General features: G+C 41.9%; 1 protein-coding gene across 1 annotated transcript; it reads right to left on the bottom strand.

Moving 5' to 3' along the window:
• Positions 1 to 239: 239 nt before the first annotated feature.
• Positions 240 to 14,371, bottom strand: TTI2 (TELO2 interacting protein 2). The gene is made up of 7 exons (XM_082608695.1): positions 13,332 to 14,371; positions 11,844 to 12,030; positions 11,234 to 11,326; positions 3,427 to 3,614; positions 3,208 to 3,351; positions 1,368 to 1,530; positions 240 to 453 (listed from the first exon to the last, which is right to left on the bottom strand). Exons 1-7 carry the CDS (start codon positions 13,976 to 13,978, stop codon positions 349 to 351), a joined length of 1,527 nt encoding a protein of 508 aa, XP_082464821.1. The 5' UTR covers positions 13,979 to 14,371; the 3' UTR covers positions 240 to 348.
• Between the last annotated feature and the right edge of the window lie 12,426 nt (positions 14,372 to 26,797).

Raw genomic sequence — 26,797 nt, 5'->3', positions numbered from 1 at the left:
GTATTTTTATAGCATTGTTACATGTGCTGAAGTAACAGCTTGAGCCCAAGAAACGTAACAGATGAGTTTGTGGGTGTAAATATTTCTAAATTTTAAATGCTACCCACCCGTTTCCTTGGTATCCTCCCCCTGCATTCCTCCCCCTCCCCCCTTTATTTAGAAATGTCCAGACTTCAATTTTTTCATGTTCTCTTTTCCCTACTTCTATGGGAGTAAAAAGGAAAGAAGGAAAAAGAAGATCTAAGTTATAATGTTTAATATAAATATACCTTTTTCCTGAAATAATTCCATTTAAAACAATTGGAACAGAAAGAAAATCTTTTCCTCTTCAGGAAAGTAATACAAGTCTTAAGTTGCATCGTAGGGAGCTCCTTCAGAAACCTGCTGCACTCTTCGGATATAGTTCCCCACCTTACTGTCTTCACAGCTCTGGGGGATTTTAGCCAGGAGACCCTGAAACAGCAAACCAAACGGTGTTTGTTTTTCGTTTGTTTGTTTGATATGTGTTCTCCTTTTACCTTGGTTGTTCTTTCTTGGTACCATACTCAAAGAAGGGAAGGACGGATGACACTAGGGCACAGTTCACAGAACAGGTGTAACTTTAGAAACGGAAATGTCCTACTGGAGCACGAAGAAGTAGCTTACTACCAGTCAGGGTGAATCAAATTAAATCTAGGGCTTGAAAAATGCCCAAGATTAAAAAGCCAAGATGAAATAATTTGAATAAACCATGCTACCCCTAAATACTTTTAGGATATTTTTCATGCTGCCTTATAACTTTCAACTGGAGATTTCTAAATGGGGTAAGAAATAAGACAATAATTTATAAATTATGTATACGTGGACACACAGCTATTATATGCTATGGCTTTGAGAAGTTAACTTCTGTGGAATATGAGACCAAAGGAAGAATTCCCACGTGGATAAATAAGCATGTGGAAAACACAGTTGCCTCTGAAAAACTGGAAACATTTCTGGTAACTGAATTGCTTACTCTACCTAAATTATTGCTCCTTGGTGGTTTATAGCCCATTATTTCAACCTCTTTTTTTTTTCATTCAGACCACTAGAACAGAACTTAAATTTTACAAATTCTTGATCGTGATCCTTTTGCCCATTCTCTGTCCTGGTTCCAGAAACATTCACTGATCCTCTTGCCTTTTGGTCTAAATAGTTCTAAATAGCTTTAAAGGAAGAATAAGGTATTAATCAAACTCCATTGAAGGCTAGAAGGCTCAGAGGTAGAGACTCAAACCCCCCACGTTCATTTACAGACTTGGTCAGGCATGTAAATGTAAATTAGAATCACAGGAATTACCTGAGGATGAAGAAGCCTGTCAGAAACCAAGTCGCAGACTGTCCCTTACCTTCACCTGTCCTTGAGAGCAGCGGTCCAGGAGAATCAGGCAGTCTGTGGCCTCTTCTAACAAGGCGCTCTTAACAGAGTCAGGTGTGAGGCTTGAATCCCTTGCTACATCACATATCAGTTTCAAGAGAGCCTTCAGTAAGACCACAAGTCTACAGGGAACTCTGGAATCAAGAAGAAAAATGATGTTCAGACTCCGAATCAGGATATTAAAACTGAAAGAAACTTCAAAGGCCATCTAGTAGAAAACCCTCATTTCATAAATGAAGGAACTGAAGTCAAAATTTAAGACCACAGAGCTGGAAGCAGAACCAGAGACCAGACTCCAGATTTCTGAACTTTAAGGCCCTTGTTTTTTTCTACAGCACGCTGCCCATACTAACATTCTGGCCTGCCGAGGAATACCTAGTTTCCCTCCAGAAGCATGGTCCTACCGTAAGGAAACAGCCCCTCCTGAAAAGGGAGAACTGGAACCTCCCTTACCAGGAGCCTATACTTTTGACCACAGAACAGGAAATGGCCCATAGTTCTTTAGCTTTGATGCGGTCTTAGGCCTGGAGATTAAAAATACAGTGAGGGAAGTAAGCTTGGCTTTTGAGACTTAACGTGTCAATTTGAGTTTTCTGTCACTATATTTCTGGATCCTAGATTACCACCAGTTAGGCCCAGTCTATTTACTTCTGCTTAGTGTTTCTAAAACTTTTTATGATGATGATTACACAAAATTGTAAATGCACTTAATGCCACTGAATTGTACACTTTAAAATGGTAAATTTTATGTATTTTTTAACCACAATAAAAAAAAACTAAAAAGCCTTAAGGAAGCTGAAAAATAATTTAACTTGTAGTGTGAAAATATAAATATATTTCTGGGCAGAAATGTGACTGGGAGAAAAGTTTGCATCCCTCATCTTGATCTAAAAAACATTAAGTGTTTTCCTGTAACTTGTGTGCTGCTCAGCCCTCCACCTGTCATCACTCAACACACAATTTGCTGTTTCCCACTCCCCAGGCCCCGCCCCCTCCATAATTGACATTCATTTTCTGACGTCTACGTTTGCTTGCTGACCTCTTCTACTTGGACAGTATTAGTCTGATTCAATTTCATTCATGCATCTATTCCAGTCACTTTAAAAATATCTGTGTACTTAATACCAGGTTCTGAGTAAGTTCTGGAGTTCTCAGTGTACTAAAGTGGTCAGTCTTCCATCCTCCTGAAGCTTCTAGTTCGGTAGAGGAGAAAGACAGTAAGCAAATAAATGCAACCTCGTTACAAATGTGACTGTGGGGTACATGATGAGGAGATGAGAGAATACGGCTCAGAACAGAGACGTGTTGCTGAGGCACTGGACTCGCTGAATTAAACACTGTTATTTCATGCAAGAGAGCCTTCTGCAGACCCGACATGTTTGGGTTCCAGCTTGCTGTTCGGGACAGCTACGTCGAGCCAGAGTTGGAATGCTAAGCAAATATATCCCAGATCAGTATTCTGATTACCACAGATGTTCAGTGATGTATGAGTGCTCCATTCTCAATCAGATTTAAGAAACATTAGGGTGAACAAAGTTAAGTATGTCTACTGTAGCACTGCTAAATGGCCTTTAAAATTCTAATATGCATGATAAATCCAGAGAAATGTACACCTGAAGGAACTGACTATATTATATCTTTTCAATGCCATTTTCCCAGTTCAAAATCCAATTGGTATGGAAAAACAGGAGGTATTCAAATATATGGCACGTCCTTAATACTTTGTACTGAATGTACATCTGGGCAAGTTCTGAAGGGAGTATCGGCTGAGTTTTGCCCCTCTTAGCACACCTATCTGCTGGCTGTCATACCTGGGCCAAGTATACTGCATGAGAAGTTTTAGGGCCTCCAATATCTTCAATCTAGCCTCCTCCTCGGGTCCATCATAAACCTCCAGATAACCAATGATGACTCGCTCCAGCCTCTTCAAGTGCCGGACAGTTAAGATCCCCAACCTAAAAATGACAGAGAAAACGTGACCCCAAAGAGTGAAGTTGAGTATGGCCACACCCAGCTGCCCCGGGACTCACCTCTTCACAAAAGCCGGTAGGTTTCTTGCATAAGTCCTGCGTAAGAGAAGGCGGTGCTCTGGCTCCATGTGAATCAGGATCAGCTGCAGGACCTCGTCACAGTGTGTGGTGGGTCGGGCTGCATCTCCCTTCCAGTGCAGGGCTTTCTCCAGGATGGGGAATAAATCCAGCAGACACAGGAGCACAGCCTAGGAGGAAGTAATAGGAACTGTAGTAAACTAATTTGTATTCACAACACTCAGATTTTTCTAGCAACTTCCACTAACCTACCATCCTTGGGGTCCATGTCATAGAATTCTAAAACAGTCTAGTAATAACTTTAATGTATATTACTTGACATTTTCAAACTTTTTTTACATTCTTTTATCTCCATCGGACCGTCTCAAGTTAATACCTTCTCCTCAGGATGATTCTTTGCTAATCTATAAAATTGGAAGAATAGCAGAGCTAAGACTTTAATCCAAAACTTAGGAGTCTAAGTCTACTGTCAGTAAATTCCTGGGCCTAAGTGATATTTACAAGTATTTACAATAAACCACTCCCAAACGAAATCTCAGATGATCCTATTTGTATCCACTTTGACAACCCTATCTGAAATTTCAGTGTCTAGGCACTCCCTTTTAGCTCTCCTGGGATCTTTGTTTTTTCTTTTATGTCTTTTTTCCTTTTTTTTTTTTTTTTTTTTAAATCACCATCTCAAGAGCCCTAACACCTTTCTGGCTGTTAGCACAGCCTGGGTTCTCAAAACCAAAAATAGTATTTAAAAAGGAAAGGTGACAGACTGAGGTGGGAGGAGGGAGACTAGGCATAAAATAAGAAACAAGGTAATTTCGACCTCTGATTTTATATAACTTGTTTCTTCTGTCTTCAGAATGTTCTCTGCACACCCCCCATGGCTGAAACTTTTTTTTAACATCTTTACTGCAGTATAATTGCTTTATATTGTTGTTAGTTGCTGCTGTATAATAAAGTGAATCAGCTATACGTATAAATATATCCCCATATCCCCTCCCTCTTGCGTCTCCCTCCCATCCTCCCTATCCCACCCCTCTAGGTGGTCACAAAGCACCAAGCTGATCTCCCTGTGCTATGCGCCCGCTTCCCATTAGCTATCTATTTTACATTTGGTAGTGTATATATGTCCATGCCAATCTCTCACTTCATCCCATCTTACCCTTCCCCCGCCCCGCGTCCTCAAGTCCATTCTATACGTCTGCGTCTTTACTGCTGTCCTGCCCCTAGGTTCTTCAGAACCTTTTTCTTTTTTTTAAGATTCCATATATATGTGTTAGCATATGGTATTTGTTTTCCTCTTTCTGACTTACTTCACTCTGTATGACAGACTCTGGGTCCATCCACCTCACTACAAAAAACTCAATCTCGTTTCTTTTTATGGCTGAGTAATATTCCATTGTATATATGTGCCACATCTTCTTTATCCATTCATCCTATGATGGACACTTAGGTTGCTTCCATGTCCTGGCTATTGTAAATAGAGCTGCAATTAAATTGTGGTACATGACTCTTCTTGAATTATGGTTTTCTCAGGGTATATGCCCAGTAGTGGGATTGCTGGGTCGTATGGTAGTTCTATTATTAGTTTATTAAGGAACCTCCACACTGTTCTCCATAGTGGCTGTATCAATTTACATTCCCACCAACAGTGCAAGAGGGTTCCCTTTTCTCCACACCCTCTCCAGCATTTATTGTTTCTAGATTTTTTGATAATGGCCATTCTGACTGGTGTGAGGTGATAGCTCATTGTAGTTTTGATTTGCATTTCTCTAATGATTAGTGATGTTGAGCACCCTTTCATGTGTTTGTTGGCAATCTGTATATCTTCTTTGGAGAAATGTCTATTTAGGTCTTCTGCCCATTTTGGATTGGGTTGTTTTTTGCATATTGAGCTGCACGAGCTGCTTGTATATTTTAGAGATAAATCCTTTGTCAGTTGCTTCATTTGCAAATATTTTTTCCCATCCTGAGGGTTGTCTTTTCATCTTCTTTATGGTTTCCTTTGCTCTGCAAAAGCTTTTAAGTTTCATTAGGTCCCATTTGTTTGTTTTTGTTTTTATTTCTATTTCACTAGGAGGTGGGTCAAAAAGGATATTGCTGTGATTTATGTCATATACAGTGTTCTGCCTACGGTTTCCTCTAAGAGTTTTATAGTGTCTGGCCTTACCTTTAGGTGTTTAATCCATTTTGAGTTTATTTTTGTGTATGGTGTTTGGAAGTGTTCTAATTTCATTCATTTACATGTAGCTATCCAGTTTTCCCAGCACCACTTACTGAAGAGGCTGTCTTTTCTCCATTGTATATTCTTGCTTCCTTTATCAAACATAAGGTGACAATATGTGTGTGGGTTTATCTCTGGGCTTTCTATCCTGTTCCATTGATCTATATTTCTGTTTTTGTGCCAGTACCATACTGTCTTGATTACTGCAGCTTTGTAGTATAGTCTGAAGTCTGGGAGCCTGATTCCTCCAGCTCCGTTTTTCTTTCTCAAGATTGCTTTGGCTATTCGGGGGCTTTTGTATTTCCATATAAATTGTGAAATTTTTTGTTCTGTGAAAAATGCCATTGGTAGTTTAATACAGATTGCATTGAATCTGTAGATTGCTTTGGGTAGTATAGTCATTTTCACAATGTTGATTCTTCCAATTCAAGAACATGATATATCTCTTCATCTGTTTGTACCATCTTTAATTTCCTTCATCAGTGTCTTATAGTTTTCTGCATACAGGTCTTTTGTCTCCTTAGGTAGGTTTATTCCTAGGTATTTTATTCTTTTCGTTGCAATGGTAAATGGGAGTGTTTCCTTAATTTCTCTTTCAAATTTTTCATCATTAGTGTTTTCTTAAATTTCTTAAATTTTCTTAAATTTACCAAGGCTTGATTTGTGACCCAAAATATGATCTATCCTGGAGAATGTTCCATGAGCACCTGAGAAGACAATGTATTCTGTTGTTTTTGGATGGAATGTCCTATAAATATCAATTATATCAATCTTGCTTAATGTATCATTTAAAGCTTGTGTTTCCTTATTTATTTTCACTTTGGATGATCTGTCCATTGGTGAAAGTGAGGTGTTAAAGTCCCCTACTATTATTGTGTTACTGTCGATTTCCCCTTTTATGGCTATTAGCATTTGCCTTATGTATCGAGGCCCTCCTATGTTGGGTGCATAAATATTTACAATTGTTATATCTTCTTCTTGGGTTGATCCCTTGATCATTATGTAGTATCCTTCTTTGTCTCTTGTAATAATCTTTATTTTAAAGTCTATTTTGTCTGATATGAGAATTGCTACTCCAGCTTTCTTTTGATTTCCATTTGCATGGAATATCTTTTTCCATCCCCTCACTTTCAGTCTGTATGTGTCCCTAGGTCTGAAGTGGGTCTCTTGTAGACAGCATATATATGGGTCTTGTTTTTGTATCCATTCAGCCAGTCTATGTCTTTTGGTTGGAGCATTTAATCCATATACATTTAAGGTAGTTATCAATATGTATGTTCCTATTACCATTTTCTTAATTGTTTTGGGTTTGTTATTGTAGGTCTTTTCCTTCTCTTGTGTTTCCTGTCTAGAGAAGTTTCTTTAGCATTTGTTGTAAAGCTGGTTTGGTGGTGCTGAATTCTCTTAGCTTTTGCTTGTCTGTAAAAGTTTTAATTTCTCCATTGAATCTGAATGAGATCCTTCCTGGGTAGAGTAATCTTGGTTGTAGGTTTTTCCCTTTCATCAGTTTAAATATGTCCTGCCAGTCCCTTCTGCCTTGCAGTTTCTGCTGAAAGATCAGCTGTTAACCTTATGGGGATTCCCTTTTATGTTACTTGTTGTTTTTCCCTTGCTGCTTTTAGTATTTTTTCTTTGTACTTAATTTTTGATAGTTTGATTAATATGTGTCTTGGCATGTTTCTCCTTGGATTTATCCTGTATGGGACTCTCTGCACTTCCTGGACTTGACTATTTCCTTTCCCATATTAGGGAAGTTTTCAACTATAATCTCTTCAAATATTTTCTCAGTCCTTTTTTTTTCTCTTCTTCTGGGACCCCTATAATTCGAACATTGGTGCATTTAATATTGTCCCAGAGGCCTCTGAGACTGTCCTCAATTCTTTTCATTCTGTTTTTTTTTATTCTGCTCTGCGGTAGTTATTTCCACTATTTTATTTTCCAGGTCACTTATCCTTTCTTCTGCCTCAGTTATTCTGCTATTGATTCCTTCTAGAGAATTTTTCATTTCATTTATTGTGTTGTTCATCATTGTTTGTTTGCTCTTCAGTTCTTCTAGTTCCTTGTTAAATGTTTCTTGTATTTTCTCCATTCTATTTACAAGATTTTGGATCATCTTTACTCTGAATTCTTTTCAGGTAGACCGCCTATTTCCTCTTCATTTGTTTGATCTGGTGGGTTTTTACCTTGCTCCTTCATCTGCTGTGTATTTCTCTGTCTTCTCATTTTGCTTAACTTACTGTGTTTGGCATCTCCTTTTTGCAGACTGCAGGTTCATAGTTCCTGTTGTTTTTGGTGTCTGCCCCCAGTGGCTAAGGTTGGTTCAGTGGGTTGTGTAGGCTTTCTGGTGGAGGGGACTGGTGCCTGTGTTCTGGTGGATGAGGCTGGATCTTGTCTTTCTGGTGGGCAGAACCGCATCCGGTGGTGTGTTTTGGGGTGTCTGTGAACTTATTATGATTTTAGGCAGCCTCTCTGCTAATGGGTGCGGCTGTGTTCCTGTCTTTCTAGTTGTTTGGCATGGGATGTCCAGCACTGTAGCTTGCTGGTTGTTGAGCGGAGCTTGGTCTTAGCATTGAGATGGAGATCTCTGGGAGAGCTCTCCCCGATTGATATTACATGGGGCCAGGATGTCTCTGGTGGTCCAATGTCCTAAACTCAGCTCTCCCACCTCAGAGGCACACCCAGCCGGAGCACCAAGACCCTGTCAGCCACATGGCTCAGAAGAAAAGGGAGAAAAAAAATAAAGAAGGAAAAATAAAATAAAATAAAGTTATTAAAATAAAAATTTTTTTTTAATTTTTAAAAGTAAAAGAAAGAAAGAAAGAAAGAAGAGAGCAACCAAACCAAAAAACAAATCCATCAATGATAATAAGCATTAAAAACTATACAAAAGGGCTTCCCTGGTGGCGCAGTGTTTGAGAGTCCACCTGCCGATGCAGGGGACACGGGTTTGTGCCCCGGTCTGGGAAGATCCCACATGCCGCAGAGCAGCTGGGCCCGTGCGCCATGGCCACTGAGCCTGCGCGTCTGGAGCCTGTGCTCTGCAACGGGAGAGGCCACAACAGTGAGAGGCCCACATACAGCAAAAATAAATAAATAAATAAATAAACTATACCAAAAAAAAAAAAGAAAAGAAAAAACAGACAGAACCCTAGGATAAATGGTAAAAGCAAAGTTATACAGACAAAATCACACAGAGAAGCATACACATACACACTCAGAAAAAGAGAAAAAGGAAAAAAGTATACATATATGTATATATTTAAAAAAAAGGAAGAGAGTAACCAAATCAATAAACAAATCTACCAATGATAATAAACTCTAAATACTAAACTAAGATAAACATAAAACCAGAGACAAATTAGATGCAGAAAGCAAACACCGAGTCTACAGTTGCTCCCAAAGTCCACCACTTCAATTTTGGGATGATTTGTTGTCTATTCAGTTATTCCACAGATGCAGGGTACTTTGAGTTGATTGTGGAGATTTAATCCGCTGCTCCTGAGGCTGCTGGGAGAGATTTCCCTTTCTCTTCTTTGTTCGCACAGCTCCCGGGGTTCAGGTTTGGATTTGGCCCCGCCTCTGCGTGTAGGTCGCCTGAGGGCGTCTGTTCTTCCCTCAGACAGGACGGGGTTAAAGGAACAGCTGATTCGGGGGCTCTGGCTCACTCAGGCCAGGGGGAGGGAGGGGTACGGATGCAGGGCGAACCTGCGGCAGCAGAGGCCAGCGTGATGTTGCAATAGCCTGGGGTGCGCTGTGTGCTCTCCCAGGGAAGTTGTCCCTGGATCACGGGACCCTGGCAGTGGCAGGCTGCACAGGCTCCTGGGAGGGGAGGTGTGGATAGTGACCTGAGCTTGCACACTGGCTTCTTGGTGGCTGCAGCAGCAGCGTTAGCATCTCATGCCGTGTCTGGGGTCCGCGCTGATAGCCGCGGCTCGCACCCGTCCCTGGAGCTCGTTTAGGCAGTGCTCTGAATCCCTTCTCCTCGCGCACCCCGAACCAATGGTCTCTTGCCTCTTAGGCAGGTCCAGACTTTTTCCCGGACTCCCTCCCGGCTAGCTGTGGCACACTAGCCCCTTCAGGCTGTGTTCACGCAGCCAACCCCAGTCCTCTCCCCGGGATCCGACCGAAGCCCAAACCTCAGCTCCCCGCCCCCGCCCGCCCTGGCGGGTGAGCAGACAAGCCTCTCAGGCTGGTGAGTGCTGGTCAGCACCGATCCTCTGTTCAGGAATCTCTCTGCTTTGCCCTCCGCACCCCTGTTGCTGCGCTCTCCTCCATGGCTCCGAAGCTTCCCCCCTCCACCACCCGCAGTCTCCGCCCGCGAAGGGGCTTCCTAGTGTGTGGAAACCTTTCCACCTTCACAGCTCCCTCCCACTGGTGCAGGTCCCATCCCTATTCTTTTGTCTCTTGTTCTTCTTTTTTCTTTTGCCCTACCCAGGTACGTGGGGAGCTTCTTGCCTTTTGGGAGGTCTGAGGTCTTCTTCCAGTGTTCAGTAGGTGTTCTGTAGGAGTTGTTCCACATGTAGATGTATTTCTGATGTATTTGTGGGGAGGAAAGTGACCTCCACGTCTTACTCTTCTGCCAGCTTGAAGGTCTCTTCACAGCAGATGCTGTGCACTGCAGCCTGCCCAGGACCCTATCGTTTACGTCTGTCCTGTGTGATTCCAAACACCATGCCTGAAACTCTTATTCATCCTTTATAAGCAAATATCACCTCCTTACCCGATCCTCTTAAAACAACCCCAATACCACCAAACCTTGTTAGCTACCTACTGTTCAATACCCACTGCACTTCACAGAAAACTTTTAATAGATTTATTACTCTGTACTGTATTTACATATACAGTATATATATTTGCATAAATGTCTCTCCAAAGGATTTCTTAAAGTCAGAAACCCTGTCCGACTCATTCATTCTTGAAACCTACAATGGTTACTGGCACACAGTAGGTACTCAATGTCTACTGGATGAAAGAATAAATGACACAAAAAACCCAACATAAAAGGAGTTCCCAGAGTGTGTGTTGATGTAAAAGCAGCCCAGAAGGAAGGACACCTAAATTAATAAAAATGGAACTTTTTTGGGAGTTCCCGGACATCCCAGTGGTTAGGGACTCGGTGCTTCCACCGCAGGGGGCTCGGGTTCAATCCCTGGTTGCGGAACTAATATCCTGAAAGCTGTGTGTCCAAAAAGAGAAAAAAAAGAAAAAGGAAAGAAAAAAAAGAACCCATCTCTCTTTTGCTCATAAATAGGTGAGACTAAAAAAAATTGTTTAATTAAAAATAGAACTTTTTCAGACATAAAGCTGACCCCAAGTGATATATAATTGACCCAGATGAAGACAAAACACTGGCTTTTCTGTGGAGACTCAAGAATGTGGACGCCTCTTGGTATTGAGACATTTTCACTAGTCATTTGCTACCCCCGTATTTTCAACTTGTCAATGGCTCTCAGTTATCACCTTTACCTTCCAAGAAGAGAAAAATGTGTACCAACTATTCTTATTCACATAGTGCCACCTACTGAAATTTGAGAGCTCAGACTCAGAGTTATGAACAAATCTTACCATTACCTGAATGAGGTGGTGCTCCCGTGTGTACAGGTGGTTGAAGAGGGCATGGTATAGGACTTGGGCCCTGTTGTACTGCAGCAAATCAGCAGCTGGCTGCAATCAAACAAATTACCCAATTAAAAGCTTCCCAAGGTTGGCAAAATGTTGACAATTTTTGAGATTGAACATGGTACATGGGATTCATTATACCACTCTCTCTATTTCTGTGTATATTTTAAAAGCTCCATAATACACAGTTTTAAAAAAAAAAAAGCAGTTTCCTTGACTAATAGCTTGCACATTTGGGTATAATCCCTTTCAGCTTCTGAATTTTTTGTTCCTTGAAAGTCAGTTGTTAATGACTCAAAGTCTGGTTCTTCAGTCTGACGATGGTCTATGTTTCTTATATACGTCACCTATGAGATACAACCTACTAGGTTGGCAGAGGAAAATACAGAGAGAAAAATATAAATTAGTGAATTGAGAGTCACATGACAGCATTAAAAGAAAGCCTGTTAATAAAAGATATAAACATAGGCAGCAGCAGAGCAGTGATGTCATGAACGAGGCATGGCCATGATGACTCAGCCTTCACCATTGGTACAGATGACAGAGAACGGAGGCCACTTACCACATTTAGCACAATGTGATGGAGGCAGTGGACACCGAGGATTTTGTTCTCTGTTTGATAGTCATCTGAGATGAGCAATGATGGGGGAAGTACCCTTTCCAGATGTTGGCTCAGCCAGGGTCGAGTGACCTTTTGCAGAGTCCATGAGAAAACATGTTTGGTGGCTGGGTTATTCTTCCAGGAGTCCCTAAATGGAAATATGAAACCACATTAATTAAGTGACATGGTGTCCAGTTCAAGCTAAATATATTTTCTTATACTTGAAAAAAAAATACATCCCACATAAGATAACTCTTGATGTTAACAACATACATTTTTAAGATTTAGATCAAAATAACTTACAGAACTTACACTAAATACATTTATCACCCAGGGCTCTGGGTCTAAAGAATATCCGATGAAAAGTAGCCAGTTATAACCACAGCTATGTAAAGAATCTGTGGTGATGGTGGTGGTTACAGTGAGAAAGTGTTGAGAAGGGAGAGAGGAGGAAAGGAAATGTCTTCAGTATCACTATTATTATTATTATTACCACATGGGAGCAAATGAATCAATATTCAAACAGCAACTTATAGCTTATAAAGTGAGTTTACACACATTACTCAACCAATCTTCAAATACGGTGTAACAGGTAATGTTATCTTTATATTGCAAATAATGAAACTGGTCCTATTCAGAAGCAATAAAAAGAAGCACCAGACATCCTCAAAACTAAGCCTTTTAGGGCTTCCCTGGTGGTGCAGTGGTTGAGAGTCCGCCTGCCGATGCAGGGGACACGGGTTCCTGCCCCGGTCCGGGAGGATCCCACATGCCGTGGAGCGGCTGGGTCCGTGAGCCATGGCCATTGAGCCTGTGCGTCCGGAGCCTGTGCTCCGCAACGGGAGAGGCCGCGACAATGAGAGGCCCGCGTACCGCAAAAAAAAAAAAAAAAAAAAACTAAGCTTTTTACCTCCACGTTCCTGGTAAAAAGACAGTTATGTACTCACTTTTTTCTCATCGCTCCAGGGTCACAAACACAAATGTACAAAGTAGCAAGTAGAATCTCACAGAAAATACTTTAGCTAACAGCAATCTAAAGGACTTTTATTTTTTCATCCCAAACATGCTTCCATATCTAATAACTAGCGATGAGCTTCAAGACCCTAAGTTTAAATTCAAATCGTAAGTTTAAATCTTCCCGAAGTTTAAATCTTCTCCGAATCCCCAACCCCACCTAACTGAAGAAAGTTAAGTCTAAATAAATGGGACAGAACTTCCAGTTTCAGGGCAGTTGTCAGGACTGGAAAAAGCACTAGAAAATCAAGTCAGAAAACCTGGGTTCTAATGTAGAACTTGCCACTACCGAGTTAATGTCATCACAATCACAACCGTTCTGGGCTTACAACACCTTTTTGTCGCTGATGCAGAAACAAGACTCCTTTGAGCTCTAACCTTCTAAAACATTAGTCTGAAGCTTAAGTCGGTGGCCCTTACGGCAGAAGTACTCACTTATTCAAATCGGGTTTGAGAAGCCCCATGACCGCAGTAAATCTCCCTTTCTCATCTTCATTTTCTCCGTGGAGGAATCCAGCCACAGAACCACACTCAGTAACCTGAAGCAGTAAGGCGAGCACCTGTCCAGCGATGCCCTGAGATTTGGGGCTGGTCCATGGTTGCTCCAAGTTGTGTGTGACAGCAAAAATATAGATGGGTCCTGCCAAGTGACGGAGGCCTGCCTTCCATGCAGGGCAAACCAAGGAATTCTTAGCGGTCTCAACTTTCCTCAACAGCTTAAGGAAGAGTAACCCAACTGCTGCCGCTTTCTCGGCCACTTCGGAGTGACGATCACCTCCCCCTTCCGGCCCCTCGGGAGGAGCTGCATACTCCCCCAGGGCTTTTGCCACCTGCCCCAGCATCTCGGGCATTCCACGGAGCGAGGTGTCACTCCCCTCAAATAACTGATCACATTCTTTGGTTTCTAGTATAGCACTGAAGTCCCGAAGAGCTGCATTTCTGGCCTTGTCCCGTCGGGATTCCTGGCCGGCAAACTGGTGCAAGATCTGGGAGAAGGCCTGTCCGAGGGCGGAGGAAGGCCACCGTCCAGGAAAGGAAGAGCCCTCCTGGGGTGGGGATTCCCGAGAGCCGTCAGGCTCCATGCCTCAGACCGAGGACGAGGATGGAGGCGGGCGGGGATCCGCTAAAGAAGGAAGGAAAGATAACTCCGGGGCTGGGATTCTCTCAAAGGACAGAACTAAAATCAAATAAAACGGCGAGACGTCTTGGAGAACCGATGGAGAGTCTAGCCCGCAGAAGAGTAAAGGTATAAAGGAAAAGATGCGCGAAAGGGGGTTCTCTGGGAGTAACAGAATCTCAGATTCCCAACAGTGGAAGGGAGAAATTACTCTTGCCTCTCTGAAGACTCAAAAAAAGAGAAAAAAAGAAAAAAAAAAACCAAAAAATCCTAAAGAGCCTGAGAAATAAATCTTTAAGGCGTGACACTAACACTGCCGCCGTTACCTTCAGCCCTTCCGGCACGCCTGCGCCTATCAGGATCCGACTTAGCAAATGTCGTTGCCGCAAAGCACAAGGCTAGCTTCCGCCATTACCGCGGCTACGCTCCGTCATTTCACGACGTACTACCGTAAAGCAATGGCGACCCGGGTTCAAGAGAGGGTGGAGCTATGGAGAGTATATTTGCATGGAACATAGCCGCATCGCTATTTTGTTTCTGTTTTCACTTACTGAGGTAGAAACAAAAGAAATATCAGGCAATATCGGTGATCGTGATAAAATATACAGGACTTTTTATATCAAGTATAAGTAAATATGCACTATATCTGTCACCCTTACTGTAAAGTTAGTGGGTCGTACCCGGGGCTCCTTAGCCGAGCAGGCACGTTGATCCTTTTGTAGTTCATAAGTGTGATGATTGGGTGTTCACGCGCTTGTGTGACATGTGCCTCCTTCCAACCTTGTTACGCCTGTGGCACATTACCCGTCTGACGTGAACTGTGAAGGATCCTTTTAATCTTGCGATCTTTTGGTTATACCGGCTGGTTGCTCCTAGTTGTTATCTTTTTGTGTCTAGTACGTGATTGCAAAGCGTGTTTGATGTCGAGTTCTGCGTTAGCTTTGGTTTTTCTCTTCCTGCAGTTAGGTTTTTAATGTTGATTGCCGTGGGTTTTTAAAAAAGAAAAAAAACGGAAGTCGCTGGTAAGCGAGGAGTTTGAAAATGGTCTGTGGCGACGGGGGTTTCGTTAGAAACGCGGCTGATACGGGTGTGGCTCGGGCTCGCCCGCGGGTGTCCGGGCGGCTCCCGGGGTTGGGGTCGGCACCTCTAAGTGGTAGGGGTGGGGACAGCGGGAGGAGCCACGGCGCCGTGCGACTTTCTGTCCGGGTCGGTGTCTTGCGGCGGGTTCCCGGATGATGGAGTTGAGAACGTTAGAACTTGGGTTCTCCGGGGGCCGCTGACAGTCCCCGGCTTTGCCTGGGCGGTTGCAGGTGACTTATAACTTCCGTTGTGTGGTAGGTGCCCGGGGAAGCACACCGTATTTGCACCAAGGCGTGGGCGGGAGCGCCGAGCAATGGGCGGCGGACACCGGGAGGAGTTGGAGAACGGGCGGCGCCGCTGCTCGCAGAGGCGTCCGCGGCGTGCGGCCCCGCACCGCGGCTCAAACCCACCCTGCCCCGTCCACCGGCTTGGTTTCCACCCACCGTCCCGCAGGTTACCTCTGGGGTTTGGGATTTTTCTGGCCCCCGAGCCCCAAGGCGCCAAGAGCATGACTCGCGGGGTTTTCAGATCTTGGGGTGGAGGGGCCGCGCCGGGGGGCGTGTTAAGAGTAGGTTCTGGTCCCCAGGGGGCTGTGAGAGTAAAGGGAGACTTAAGGGCTTTCGTCCCGCCTTGGAGACGGCACCGCTTACAGATAGTCGATCTGCGGATCTTGACGGCGAGGGCTTCCTCGCTCCCAACCCCCCTCGCCCGTTCTGTGACCTTGATGGGAAGTTCGGCGACCTCTCCGTGCCTTAATTTTTTTCGAAGGTAAAATGTGGGTAGTAATAGTCCCTACTTCTTAGAATTGTTAAAGTTAAGTATACTTAAACGGCTTAGAGCAATTTCTGGTCCGTGGTAAATTTTATACAGGTGTTAGTTTTTATTGTTAAACCACAGCTCCTGTATTAACTTACATTTTCTCTTTTCAGGGGAATGTTATGGTTAGGACCCTTCCTTTCTACGTCTTTCCCTTGGTCTTTCTTTCTCCGGCCAATTGGTGGCACTCATCATTTTCTAAGCAATTTCAAACATTGATTAAAAAGTCCTCCCTAGGGAATTCTCCCCTATCAAGATCTCCCAGATATTGACCCCTATGGGAGCAAGATGGCAATCCACAGACAGTTACTGTATCCTTCCTGTGTGGGACACTGTCTTCCCTGTTCCACGTGCCCTTTGTGCTAAGTGGATCCAAGATCTCACTCCCTTAGGAAAGTACTTGTATTGCAAGCGTTCACCCTCTCTACACTCTGAGTTTCCTGAGGCCAGACACCATGCCTTGCTCTCCAGTGCCTGGCACAATTTAGTTATGCAGTAAATGTTTGTTGAACCCACATGTCCATCCACAGAGGACTGGTTGAATAAAGCACGGTACATAAACACAATGCAGTTCTGTGCAGCCGTACAAAGGAATGAAGACCATGTCTGTGGAGGCTGTGGGATGCTAGGATATATTGTTTAAGTGAAAAAAGCAAGGCTGAGGCCATGTATATGTTGCTTCTCTCCTAAGAAAGGTGTGGTGCATTTGCTCACATTTTAAAGAAGCAGCAATGGCAGACTAAATTACAAACTAATAAAAAAGGGTTATATGTAAGAAAAGAACAAGGTGAAAAAAATGGGTGTGGAAGCTAGACTTCGTTTCATATACTCTGTCTTATAGTTTTGACTTTGGCATCATGTAAGTACTTTACATAATTATTTTTTAAAAGAAAATGCAAAGTATTTCCTAAAAGAAAAAGTAAATCATGAATCAAAGTATATATTTCAAGTTACTGGCATAACCGCATGGAAAAATAAGAAACTGACTTTAAAACTCATGATTTTGACTGTATATCCTTAGTGGGACTTATCCTAAGAACAGAAAGGAATGGCAAAGAAATCAAACTGCATTTAGTAATAGTAACTCTTAATAATAATACCGGTATTGTTAATTAGATGCTGTCCCATGTATATTTTACACATATGTGTGTATATAAAATAGCAGGTAAGTATCTTAGTGTTGTTAGAAACCAAGGTCTGCGGTGAAAGATAAAGAGATAACAGGTATCAAATCAATGAAGTTAGATGTAACTTCTATAAGCAAAAATTTGAATTGGCAATAGTAGTATGAATTCATGATTAATTTTTCTCTATTTACAAAATACATATACCCTAGCTGTGTCCACTGAAAAGGCCAAGAAGCAATGATAATCCAATGCCTATGAGCAACCTTAGTGTCCAAATTCATAATCTAAATGCCATTGCCCACTAAGAAGAACCAGGACTCCTTTAGGAAATGACTGATTTTAGAACGGGGGCAAGCAAGGATGGTGTAAGATGAGCTTGTGACATTTTATTATGACAGGAAGCAAAGTAGCTATCAAATACTCCTGAGGTTATGTCAAAAGAACCCAAGAGCAAGGCTGAAGGGGCACCCTTTGGCCAAAGTGGAACAGTTTGGGCTTAAAAAAAGAATAATGACTAATGGATTGAAACATAATCTAATATATACAAATCCATTAATTCATTCATAGTAATACTAAAAAAAATCATCATTCATGCTTGGATCACGTAAGGAACCAACTCTTTTTTTTGAAAATTGGTAAAAGGAAAAAAATCAAGCATTTATTCTGCTATATATTTCAGGATATCCAAATAGTTTGTAAGGGCAACAAATGACACAGAACTAGTAGAATTAGAAAGTTACTGTTCACAGGTCCTAATGAAGCCCTGGGACTAGGCAACAAACATTCATGGCTATTAGAATTATGAAGTGGAACATTGATGGGAATCTTATAATAGCTGGATCAAGCTAACAAAACCTGAACCCACCGATTTATCTTAACATCACTAAAAGTGAGATAACCCGATACCATGTGCCCCTTGATGCAAGGCAACAGTATATACACACCATCTCTGAAATACTGTTGCACAAAAATTGACCCTAAACCTAATCAAACTTCTAGATCTAACTACAAAATGGCAAGAAATAGGAAGGACACAGAGACAGATTAAGACACCAAGACAATATGATCAGCCAAGCTAAGGATACAGGAAATCCCACAAATTACCCAGTTTCTTCAATAAATAACTAGCATGAAAGAAATGGAGTGGAAGAGAGAATTGATACAGTTTTTAAAGACACCTCAATCAAATGCAATGTTGGATATTGTTTTCAATAAACATATTGTAAAGAGATATATTTAAGACAACTGGGGAAATCTGAACATAGTTCTGTTACAGGGTGTTCATATAATTTGTCATCTAAACAGGGCATATTGAGAGTTAAAGGAGACACTTTTAATAGTTATGCTGGTACAAAGGTGTAAATTGGGTGTGTCCTAGGCAAGCTTGATTACCCCGGTATCACAAAACTTTGTGAAATTATTGTTAATTCGATAGTGTTATTATGTTTATTTTTTAACATATTAGTTTCAGCTGTACGATGTAATGATTCAATATATGTATATATTGTGAAATGATCACCACAACAAGTCTAGTTAACGTCCATCACCACACAATTAAATGTTTTTTCTTGTAATAAAAACTTTTAAGATCTACTCTCTTAGCAACTTTCAAATATACAATGCAGTGTTTATTAATTATAGTCACCATGCTGTACATTACATCCCCAGTACATATCTATTTTATAACTGGAAGTTTGTACCGTTTGACCACCTTCACCCATTTTGCCTGCATCCTTCCCCACCTCGGGCAACCACTAATCTGTCCTCTGTTTCTGTGAACTTGTTATTTACAAAAAATGCTTTCATGTTTTTTTAAAGTTACTTGTTAGAAAAACAATTCTCAAACATTTTAGCCTCAGAACCCCTTATACGCTTTAGAAATTATTGAGTCCTACAAAGATGACCAGGATCAAAAACACTGAAAATAAATTTTGGTAAGGATGTTGAGATAGTGAGACACTCATATACTGGTGGTTGAAATGTAAAATGGTGCAGCTGCTGTGGAAAACAGTTTGATGGTTTCTCAAAAAGTTGAATCTAGAGTAACATAGAGTTAATCGTATGACCCAGCAATTCTATTCTTAGGTATGTAGCCAAGAGAACTAAAAACGTATTCATACAAAACCTTAGACACTAATGTTCCTAGCAGCATTATTCATAATAGCCAAAAGTGAGAACAACCTAAAAGTCCACCAACTGATGCATGGATAAACAAAATGTGGTATATAGGTACAATGGAATATTATTCAACCATAAAAAAGAATGAGGTTTTGATATCTGCTGCAATATAGGTGAACTTTAAAGACACTATGTTAAGTGAAATAAGCCAGACACAAAATACTTCATTTATATGAAATGTCCAGGATAGACAAATCAGTGGAGTCAGAAAGGGGCTGAGGAGAGGGAAGAATTTACAGTGACTATTAACAGGTATGGGGCTTCTTTTTAGGGTGGTAAGAATGTTCAGGAATTAGCTAGTGGTAATGGTTGCCCAACCTGTAAATATACTAAAGCCTACCGAATTATACTGTGAAGTGGTGAATCCTATGCTATGTGAAGAATTAAATATCAGTTTAAAAACTAATTTAAAAAAGTATTGAGGGGCCTCCCTGGTGGCGCAGTGGTTGAGAGTCCGCCTGCCGATGCAGGGGATACGGGTTCGTGCCCCGGTCTGGGAGGATCCCATGTGCCGCGGAGCGGCTGGGCCCGTGAGCCATGGCCGCTGGGCCTGCGCGTCCGGAGCCTGTGCTCCGCAACGGGAGAGGCCACAACAGTGAGAGGCCCGCGTACGGAAAAAAAAAAAAAAAAAAGTATTGAGGATCCCAAAGAGCTTTCTTTACATTAGATAAATATTTTGATAGATATATTTTTTCTACATTAGAAAATAAAACTGACAAATTTTTAATATATCCACTTAATTATTTTAAATATAGCAATAATGAACCCATTACCTGTTAACTAAAAACTTATTTTTATGAAAAGTGATTATATTTTTCAAGACAAAACAAAAAGAGAAGAGTAGCATTATTTTACATTTTTGTAAACTGATCGGTAAAAATTTGCAACTCTCATATCTGGTTTAAATAGGAGAAAGCTGGATTCTCAGATCTGTTGCTGCATTCAGTCTGTGTTGGAAAACATACATTCATGAGAGAATGAGAATGAAAAAGACAAACAATATATTAATATTATTATAAAAATAATTTTGACCTGGCAGACCTCCTGATAGGGTGTTGAAAACCCTCAGGGTTCTCCAGATCACACTTTGAGAACTGCAACTAAAAATTTACACAAATATTTAACAATTGATATCATGTGATATCGGGGATTCACTTTAAAATACTCCATAAAGAGGGGTGGTGGGAAGGAGTGACCAAGAGATGAATGAAAAAATCTGGTCAGGATTTCCCTGGTAGTCCAGTGGTTAGAATTCCCTGCTTTCATTGCTGAGGGCCTGGGTTTGATCCCTGGTTGGGGAACTAAGATCCCACAAGCCACAAGGCAGAGCCAAAAAAAAAACAAAAACAAAACAAAAAAAACAAAAGGTTATCCACATGTTGACAATGTTGAATGTGGGAGTGGATCATGGGTGTTCTTTATATTAGTGTCTCTATCACCGTGGAAGTCTGATATTTTCCATAATAAAAAAATTTTCTTCCTCTCATTTTTAATCAATGCTGGTTTAACTGAGCAAAAGACCTCAAGGTAGTTGGTAGAAGGGAAAACCAAGTGAGGATATATATATCCATCTGGATATATAAAGATGCAGCGAGGGGACTTCCCTGGTGGTCCAGTGGTAAAGATTCTGAGCTTGCAGTGCAGGGGTCGTGGGTTCCATCCCTGGTTGGGGAACTAAGATCATGCCACACAGCTGGGGGTGGGCGGAAAATGCAGCTATGAATTCGATGCAGTTCCTGCCTTCAACAAGTTTTCATCTGCTGGGGGAAGAGATATAATGAAGGCATCTGAGAAAAAGTGGCACCTGTAAGGAGCACCAGGCACTCTGCTCAGGGCCTCAAGTCCATTGCTTCCTCTTCACAGCCACCCTAGGAGGCTGGCATCATTATCTCCATCCTGAAGATGAGGAAACTGAAGCTCTGAGAAGTTGAGAAACTTGCCCAAGATCTCACAGTGGAAAGTGGTAAAGATGCAATTAAAGCTGAGTCTGTTGGACTTCCAAGGCTTTTTTTTTTTTTTTTTTTTTTGAGGTACCTGGGCCTCTCACTGTTGCGGCCTCTCCTGTTGCGGAGCACAGGCTCTGGACGCGCAGGCTCAGCGGCCATGGCTCATGGGCCCAGCCGCTCCGCGGCATGTGGGATCTTCCCGGACGGGGGCATGAACCCGTGTCCCCTGCATCGGCAGGCGGACTCTCAACCACTGCGCCACCAGGGAAGCCCTCAGTGGGCACTTTGATATCCCTCTTACCTGGTCTCTAGGAAACATCTGGCTCTTGACCTTCCTGTCCTTAACACTGTCTCCTCTGCTTGTGGTCAGCCCACCCCTCCTGGTTGTCCTTCCATCTCTCTGTCACTCCTCCTCTCCTGGATCCTCTGCTTTCTCCTGGTCTTGAAAGCTTCTAGTTCCTCAGATCTTGTCAGGGATCTTTCTTTCATTGCCAACCCTCTCTCCTGAGGTGAACTCATGCTTCCCACGGCCTTCAACACCACTGATGTGTCCAAACCCCACTGTGGACGTCTAGCCCATACCCATCACTGAGCTTCAGAATCACATTCAAATTTCTACCTCTATCTCCTTTTGTAGTTCTCATGGGTAAATTTCACATTTCTTGTTTTTTCTTTTTTCTTCTTTTTTTTTTCTTTTTGGCAATGCTGTGCTGCATGCAGGATCTTAGTTCCCCAACCAGGGATTGAACTCATGCCCCCTGCAGTGGAAGTACAGAGTCCTAACCACTGGACCACCAGGGAATTCCCTAAATTTAACATTTCTGAACTGAAATTTGAATCTTTGCCTCCAAAGCTTTTCTTTCTATAATCTCGTTCCTATTGAATAACTCTTCCATCCACCAAGTCACTTAGCCAAAAACCTGACTGTCACCCTGGTTATTCTCTCCCTTCCAGCTGGCCTGTGGCTTTCACTCTTATCCACCACCCCATCTCCATTAAACAACTAACTCAAACAATGTCACTTCTGTTCTTAAATCCCATTATCATAAATTAAAACTCCTCACCGTGGCTCTTACATGATCTGACCCCTGTGTCCCTTCAACCTCATTTTGTACTGCCTTCCCCCCCTCATTAAGCTCCAACCAAATGGAATTTGTTCTCCAATAAGCCAAGCTCTATTTTGCCTCAAAGTTCTCACATATGCTCTTCTGGCTGGTCTTTCCCCAACTCTTGCCATTCTTCTGGTCTCAGCTTAAATGCTTCTTGCTCAGAAAGGCCTTTCCTGGACTCACCTCCACACCCCCTCCCAGTTTAATTCAGGAAGGCACTGCATACTTTTTCATGGTTGGCACATGTATATGTTAACATTTGTTTAGTCTCTGTCTCTCCTGTTACACCATACATGTCTTAGAAATAAGGACCATGTTGGTTTTTGTGTGTTGGCACAGGGAACAGTGGCTGGCACATAGTAGGCATTCAATTAATAGGCGCTGGCAGTTGAATAAATAGGAAAAATTTGAAATATATACTTTTCAACATTTGACTCTAAGTACAATTATCCGTATCAGACTTCTCTACAAATGGCGTGTTCAATAGGTATCAGCTATGCCCAGTGAAGTAAAGCAAATCCTTTTTATGCAAAATGAATGCAGCACCTGCAACATAGTATATGCTCCATAAAGGATGCTGTATTCATTAGGACGACTAGGGGAAATACACAGGCTTTCTTATTTCTGATAGACCTATCATTTAGTCCCCTTATTTTTGGAGACTTGACTTTAGAAACAAAAAGAGCTTATATTTGAGAATGACTGAGGCTTTATTACACATTCTTTTTTTTGAATTTTATTTAATTAATTTTTTATACAGCAGGTTCTTATTATTATCTATTTTATACATATTAGTGTATATATTGTCAATCCCAATCTCCCAATTTATGCATTCTTTTATGTACTCTTCCTGACTACACTCTGAGGCAGTTACTATGATCTCCATTTTACAGAGAAGAAAAGCGAGGCTTAAAGAGAGTAAGAAACAAAGCCAGGGCCTCCCAGCTAATTAGAGGCAGAACTGGGTTTAAAACCCATTCTTTGGATTCCAATGCTGGCTTTGTTTATTCCACTCTACAAATGAGCCTCATAATGAGGAACAGAAGGGAGAGGACCCCTGATTTCCTAAAACACAGCCCCAGTTCATCACTGACTCTTACCAGTGAATCTTTTGTTTCTCAACTACCGAGCCCTTACCCCTTTTAGAATGAATAACTATGGACAAAAATTGTTCATTCACAATGGCTCTTTCTTGATCCGTGCTAGCTACATGCATTGCTCTTTGTAAACCAGACTTTAAAGAAATTCCTTCAAATTTATTTTATTCTATAGGCACGGCTCACTTTAAAAAAAAACAGATTTTATATGAAGATTTTCGTGTTTCAAACTATATAAATGAAAAAGTGAGAGTCCTTAGATCTCATTTTAAAGACTTTTTTAGTCATTAAAAACTCAGAATTCCTTTTATAATGAAATCCACCTGGCAGAGTTAAGGCAATTATTCAATTCAGTGTGCACCGTGGCCAGAACACACAAAGCCTGGAATGCATGGCCTGTTTCTCAATCTGAATGTATAAGTTTTTAATCGTACACACCTGTAATGAATTTGCTGGGGCACTGTCTTTGCTCTATCCTCAGCATACAATAGAGGAGTCTGCTTCTTTGCAGAATTAAATGGAGGCCATTGCATCCTAACCACAAGGAAATGCAGATTGCCCCCTCCTCAGCGTCTTCCTTTCGAAAAGGTTGCTTCAAGTGGCGTTTAAAAGATAATTCTAGCTTGCTAAATTTAGGGTGTGGAAAGAGTCCAAAATGAGAATATTCCATGGGTAACTGTGCAAGAAATGTTAATATGTGCAGTAGGAGGAGGATGTCTTACACTTTTGATGCACTTCTCTGTCTCTCTCACCCTCTCTCTCTTTTTGCCTTGACACCCAACATATAATTTAGAAAGGTGAGACGTTACCTGAGGCAGTGAAGGATGCTTTTCCACCGCGACCGCATTGTCAGTATAAAATGATTTCATATCTGAGTTATTTCTCAAACCAGCCTGAGTCAGAGCCACTCATCAAAATTTATCCACAAGTTATCAGAAAATGCTTATCTTCTTCATATTCGAGGTAGATTTCCAGTTATACTCAGTTCACTTGTTTAAAAAAATAGTTAGCTGTACAATTTAAGTTACCTGTACAAGAAATGTACTGGTATCTGAAGCTTGCTTTGAAATGCATTGAAAAGTACCTGGATTAAGGCTAGATGGATAGACAGGGGATAAAACAAATATAGCAAAACGTTCATTTTAGAATGCAGGTGTTCACTCTACAACTAACACTTCAATCTGAAAAGGATAAAGGTGGGCGGTCCCCATGGATTCTGCTAAACATCCTACAAGGCAGCCCGACAAGAAAGAACCAGTCCCAAATGTCACTTGTTCTGATGTTGAAAAAGCCCTGAACTAGAAAATCTTAACATAGATTAATAGTAAGACTTTTAATTAGCCAGTAACTGGAGAGAACAGGCATGAATAAATGGAAAGCTAAGAATGAAAATAAAATGTTGTCGGTCTAAGATTTATATGGGATTCCCTGAAATCACTCTAGATGATTAAATTCATATCTACTAGCAAATAATAATTTGACTTGGAATTTTGTCACTGTGATTTGAGACTTTCTGCCTTTCAATCTGTAAACATATTTTCAATACTGTGAATAATATATCTGAATACATTCTTGGAAAAAAAAATTTAAAAGGTGGCCGGTCCCAAGATTAGTGGGAATCTGCATTTTATCTCCTAGGTAGCACCCAGGAGATGGTGCCGGTGGAGGCAGCTGTGTGGGACAGGGACAAACTGGGCCCTTGACATCACAGCAAGCTTCCCATACTGCAAACTGGGCATGAAACCAGTGATAGAGGCAGGGTCTCTGGGGACCAGCAAACAGACCTCTCCATGGTTAAATAGTGTTTTCAGAAGGATGGAGGGAGAGGGTTGATCTGTGTAAGACTCTGACTCATGAATAATTTGGGGAGGAAGGCAAGCACTGCAGATGGGGAGAAAGTCTGTGACTCAGGGTCAAAGACAACTTAAAGAAAACTATACATTTCTGGAACATCTGAGTTTGTGATGGAGATGCATGCTTATAGCATAATGTTGAAGGTCACCACTAAGTTCTTGCCCCTTGGTCTTTATCCATCCACACTTAAAATACTCCAGCTTCTTTCTCATGGTACTTTTTATAGCTTCTGTTTTCTTGCAGACATAAAATCTGAGCAAAATAATCCCATAGAGATCTGCTCAATACTGAAGAAGGCCAGGAGGATGACTCCCTGGCTGGGTATAGTCGTACTATTGCATTTTGGATTTGTTTGGATTTTTTTCTGACTTATGTCCAACTTGACAGCCACTGTGCTTCCAGATCCATTTCTCCCACTCATGCAAACCTGGTTTTTCCTTCTTTGGGGTTTGGATTTTTTAGCCTCTCTCACATTGATTGCATTGTGTCCTTAATGTATCAGCATCACCATGGATTCTATTTCTGCCTTTGAGGATATCAGCTGCTTGCTTGAGACTTAATGAACATATATAATATTAAATATATAGAAACTCAGAGGTGGTCCCTGGGGTTGCTTACACAATCATTTGGGTTTACACCCTTTGGAACTGGTGTTTCTTTTGAACCATTCATGACAATGATGGCCTGTCAGGAGGACTCTGCAATGGCTTTGGGGCTCTCCTTCGTATCAGAGAATAGGCTGGGATGAAGCAAAAGAGGGGAAAGAAAGGAAGAGGGAGAAAAAAGGAATGAGAGAAGAGAGAGGATGGATAAGAAAAATGTGCTGGAACTTCCCTGGCGGTCCAGTGGTTAGGACTCCACACTTTCACTGCTGAGAGCCCGGGTTTGATCCCTGGTCAGGGAACTAAGATCCTGCAAGCCGAGAGGTGTGGCCAAAAAAAGAAAAAAGAGAAAGAAAAATGTGCTGAGTTGCAGCACCAGTGGAGAGGTGATAGATTGTGATAAACAGTCAGAAGCTGTCAAACACGTTTTCTTGGGCTTCCTGGTGCTGTTAGCTTCCCCTTTGTCTGCAGAGCACAGGCCCTAGTTTACAGCTGAGCCTGTCACATGGAGACAGGATCCAGGGCCATGACAAAGCACGAAGGTGACATCGGTGACGTCCTCCCTGTCCACAGAGTCTGCCAGTTTATCAGGGAAGGAGCTAAATGCCCATGATGCCTTTTAGACTCGGATCAGTAGGAATCCAATGCCATTGTTGGCCTGGGGCATGGTAAACAGCTAGCCTCTTTTCCCATGAATGGCTTTGTTGCACAAGCTTGCATGACGGGTCATCAGTTTGTCCTTCTTGACTCCAGTTTGGTCACATCTGGCCCTCTGGATCTGTGTGTATGACTTTAACAGAAGATTCACCTGTGAGTCATAAGGCCAAGGGCACTCCAGATGTTATTCCGATGCCCAGGGAGATAGAAGAGGGTGGTAGAATGGAAGTCAGAGGATGGGTTAGACTTATGGGGAGAACATGGCACAACTGGGGAGGCATCAAAGGCCCTAGTGAGAAGGGGGAAAAGCCCCAGTGG

The sequence above is a fragment of the Mesoplodon mirus genome (assembly GCF_964341445.2).
Source record: "Mesoplodon mirus genome assembly, chromosome: 20".
Classification (NCBI taxonomy): domain Eukaryota; kingdom Metazoa; phylum Chordata; class Mammalia; order Artiodactyla; family Ziphiidae; genus Mesoplodon; species Mesoplodon mirus.
This window is presented reverse-complemented; position numbering and strand designations above follow the sequence as displayed.

Coding starts and splice junctions, on each gene's coding strand:
- TTI2 (XM_082608695.1), bottom strand. CDS start 13,978: ATGGAGCCTGACGGCTCTCGGGAATCCCCACCCCAGGAGGGCTCTTCC. Junction 3,615..11,233: donor GGGAGCACCACCTCATTCAG/GTAATGGTAAGA, acceptor ACTTCCTCCTAG/GCTGTGCTCCTGTGTCTGCT. Junction 1,531..3,207: donor ATGCAGTATACTTGGCCCAG/GTATGACAGCCA, acceptor TCTTGATTCCAG/AGTTCCCTGTAGACTTGTGG.